Below are 4,486 nucleotides of genomic sequence, written 5' to 3'. Positions count from 1 at the left end.
AAGGGGTTTCAATTACTCAACCCCCAACGTGTAAATAAAAGACATGATAATTATGAGAAATTAATTAAATCAAAATTGGCACTAACAATAATTAACAAGGATCAAACAAGCAATAAAAAAACATAAAAATACTTCAATGCATTAATAAAATTCAAGAGTGATAAGATCCAAACATGAATTCAAAGCAATCAAAAGGAAAAGAGTAATGGAGGTATTAGAGAAGAAAACTATAAGGACAATGACTCCAATTGAAGGTAGCAGCAGCTCTCTCAAGATCCAATTCAAAGCAAAACTAAGAATATCAAAAACTCTAGAGAGAAGTAGGTGTTTCTCTCCTTAGAACTCCAAACCAATCAAAAACTAAAGTGAAAAGTGAAGTGTAGTCAGTCTCAGCTCCATCATTGCCTCTAGTTTGCGTTTTCGGGCTTGAAACTGGGTCCAAATCAGCCCAGAAATCGCCACCAGTGAGTTCTGTTAAGTGCAGCATGTGACGCTCTGTCACGCGTACGCGTCAGCCATGCGTACGCATCATCTGAATTCTGCGCTGGTCACGTGTACGCGTCAGTCATGTGTACGCGTCACTGAAAGATGCTCCAAGTCACGCGCACGCGTCAGCCTTGAGTGTGCGTCGCTCCTCGCTTCTCAACTCTTTAGTTTCTTATGTTCCTTCCACTTTAACATGCTTCATCTTCATCTTTTAAGCCATTCATGTCCTGTAAACCTGAAAACACTTAACAAACACATTACTACATCGAATGGTAATAAAGGAGAATTAAAAATTAACAATTTTAAGGCCTAGGAAGCATATTTTTAATCATAGCACAAAATTAGGAAGGAAACTTAAAAACATGCAATTTACATGAATAAGTGTGAGAATAGTTGACAAAACTCACTCAATTTAGTCCAAAATATGTCATAAAATAGTGGTGTATCAGAGGGCCATCGTGATCAACCTCGAGAACATCAAGGCCATCATCATCGCCCACGAGGTCCTCCTCCTCAACTCTCGTGACCCCTTTCGTGGAGGAGCTCCACTCGAGGATCCTCCGGCATCACCAAGCCCAGGGAGATGCTATGGCCGCTATGGCTTCGGATGATTTCAAGCTAAGCAAAGTGTACGACTCGGAAGAAGGGCAATCAAGAGAGGGATAGGATGAAGATGAAGATCCCGATCCCGTTGGGGAGCAAGTGAAAGCCCAATCGAAGCAGAATGGTATCCAGAATGGCGATGGGATGAAGATCCTGCCGTTCGAGTTTATGGCACTGGAGGCCTACCTGGAGGCTGCGTGCAGTGTGTTAGGGAACGAGCAAAAACCCTAGAATAGGAGACCCACCCTGCCTTGGACAAGCTCACTTCCAAGATCAGTACTCTCAATTTGGAACGTGTTCGTCAAATTAAGGGCCGCCTTGTTGCCATCACTGGTTGCGTTCAGAAGGTAAGGGATGAGTTAGAACACTTTTTCGATGACGACGACGATATGGCTAAGATGTATCTCTCCGACAAGTTACAATAGCTCTATAGTTCTTCTGCCTGCTCTATAAATGATGATGATGTAGACAATGACCCCCATAATCATCTTGATGTCGATGACAGGCACGTGTACATGTAAATCTTTTCTGTTTACTTTGAATCGTGTTAGTTAGTACTGCTTTACTGATTTTAATCCTCCATTTAGCAGCATTCCTCCTGAAATATCACTAGAAGAGGATGGAGCTGCTACAAGCGATGACGATAATCAACATGATGATGATAGGTTATTAGTGGGAGTTAGCAGGGACAGCCGTGCTAGCACTACCTACAGTACCACAACTAAGCATCTTAACTTGGAGGAGCTTGAGCTGCTCCTGGAAGCATATTTTGTGCAAATCGATAGCACACTCAACAAGCTCTCTACGGTATGCCTTTTCATTTATTTGTCATGCCCTTTTCCCTTGCCTATAACTACCATTTACAGTTTTATTCTTTTTGTGTTTTATAACCAACAGCATAACCAACTAATTTCCATTTCCAAGAATTATTGTGACGCTCTTTTGGTTTCTAATTGAGGATTTCGCTTGTTATTTGCTTGCACAAGATCCAAACATATCAGAGATTCAAAATCTTAGTGACAACCTCTTCTTTTGGGTAATAGAGGCAAATATTGTGCCTTGGTAGTTTTAGGCTATAATCTTTTCAAAGAAAATGCTTAAAACAAATTTTAACTAACATCTCTGGTCTGGTGAGCTTTTTGTGGTTTATATGTTACCTAAATGGCTGAATGATAAGATCGGTTTTGATGTTGTTTTTTGTGGTGATTCTTGGTTTTGTTGTGGTGATCCTGTTGAAGCTAAGGGAATACGTGGATGACACAGAGGACTACATCAACATAATGTTGGATGACAAACTCTTCTGGAATGTTGGGGGTAGCGCTACCGGAACCATTTTCTTGTATGTGGTTGTAATTGCATGGTGCAAGTTTTTCTATTTGTGATCTTTTGAGTAATGAAGTTAGATTAATCCACACTTTTTTTTTGTCGGACAACTCCCAATCCTAGGTACCCCAATAGATTAGACAACCCCAATCCTAGGTACACAACACACCCACACATTCTTCACACTTTTACCACATTTTTTCCTCAATTGCAATCTCTAGGGTTTGAACTCTAGACCTTTGAGATGAGAAATGGGAGAAATGTCATGTGGGTTAAGGATCATTGGCGATTAATCCACACTTAATCATTATAATTATGTTAGTGGACTTTTTTGATGTCGATCCATAACCCTTTTTGTAAGAGGGCAGTTGGTGTACAATTTAAAAGATACAGCATTTTGGGACTCCAAAAATTTTGATAATTCAAAAATAATAATAATAAAAAGAGTAATATGAACGTCAACCAAAAACAAATATATATATATATACAAAACATTACCCTACTTTGTGTTATCACCGTTTAGGTCTTTAACCAAACCTCCCCTGCATCATAAGAAATCTTCCCAGGTACTCTGACGGATTTAAATATTTAATTTGAATTTTGAACTAAATTAATAAGCCATTTATAAGGAATAACAATTTCATTTTACTGCTTAAATATAATTTTCAAAACATATTTCTATACATAATTATGTCTAAAAAACGTTATTAGTATGGAGACAACTTAACCTATTTTACTTCAATAATTAGACCCCTAAACAACAAGAGTGTTTTCCGCAAAAAAAAAATAAGAAAAATAGAAGACAAGAATTTGTATAAGGAAAAAAATAAAAATTTCATAAAAATATACTTATATACACGAAAAAAATAAGAATTTGTATAAGGAAATTTTTGTTTAATTTTAAATTTTTCCTTTATTTTGACAATGATTTAAATTTAGAAAAATCAAAAATAAAAATATTGTTAAAATATAAAACATTGTGGTCTTTTTTAAAATTTTGTAACATTTTAAAGAGTTAATAAATATTGTATAGTTATAATCACAAAAAAAAATTATATAGTTACTAAAAGGAATTATAAGTGTCATCTATTTGAAAAGTATAATGTCTAAATTATTTATAAGTATGACACAACGTTCAACTCGTCTCTTAAAATTTTAATTCTATATTTTTACTTTGTACAGTTTAGGATTTATGATTTTAGTATTTATTATGTAAGATTTTTAATGATTGAATTATGTGTGTTGTGTAGAATAGCGGGTTTAAACTTCAGAATTTAGACTTTAAGATTTTGGGTTTTTAATTTGTAACGAGTCAATTATGTTTATCGTTTTGTAATTAAGTATAAAACATAATATATAATTTTGTAATTTATAATTGAAATTAATTTGTAATTTCATAAGTATGGTTACTATTATTATTATCATTATTTATTTTCTCGGACTTTACCTTTTTTTTATGTCAACACTCAACATTTGTTGGACCCTAAAAAATGTCATACCACATAACTTTTGGATCCCTCAAAAAAAGCCCAACAATAAAATATGTTATCGTAATTAAAGTTAAATTATATTCAGGAATTAAAAAGAAAAAAATAACTTTTGTTAGTATTTTGTAATTTGATGATTTTGATCTTTTATTTTTTTATAAAAATTTGAAGAGCACAGTAAATAAAAAGTAATTATTAATTAATGAATCATTAAAAGTTTAAAAAAATAGTGAATTTATGAGAAAACAAAACTAAAAGAAATATATATTGGATTTAAAAAGTAAGGATAATTTATGTTAATAAATTAATTGGAAGTCAAAATTACACAGATGTCCTGAATAAAAATTGGTTACATACATATCCTAAACATATTTATATAAATTGAATCAGGCAAACTTGATTTTTAGGCATTTACATATAAATTAAATTAGATTGATTCGATTTATTATGCACAAGATATACACAGTAAATCAAATACATACATAATAAATAAGTATGAATTAAAATAAAATTTTTATTTTAATTCAAATATTAAAAATTTTTAATGTATTTATTAAAATGAAATTTATATTTAAGATTTATAATAA

The 4,486-nt window shown here is 32.9% G+C and overlaps 1 protein-coding gene across 1 annotated transcript in view; it reads left to right on the top strand.

Annotated features, from left to right (window-relative positions):
• The window catches only part of LOC107633531 (magnesium transporter MRS2-3), a 13,181-nt gene continuing 8,900 nt past the window's right edge, over positions 206 to 4,486 (top strand). The window contains exons 1-2 of the mRNA XM_021117385.1: positions 206 to 211; positions 903 to 1,005. Coding sequence (XP_020973044.1) covers positions 206 to 211; positions 903 to 1,005 — 109 coding nt within the window. The remainder of the gene's footprint in view (positions 212 to 902; positions 1,006 to 4,486) is intronic.

Source organism: Arachis ipaensis, chromosome B03 (assembly GCF_000816755.2).
Source record: "Arachis ipaensis cultivar K30076 chromosome B03, Araip1.1, whole genome shotgun sequence".
Taxonomy (NCBI): domain Eukaryota; kingdom Viridiplantae; phylum Streptophyta; class Magnoliopsida; order Fabales; family Fabaceae; genus Arachis; species Arachis ipaensis.
The sequence above is the reverse complement of the archived record's forward strand: the minus strand, read 5'-3'. Positions and strand labels throughout refer to the sequence as shown.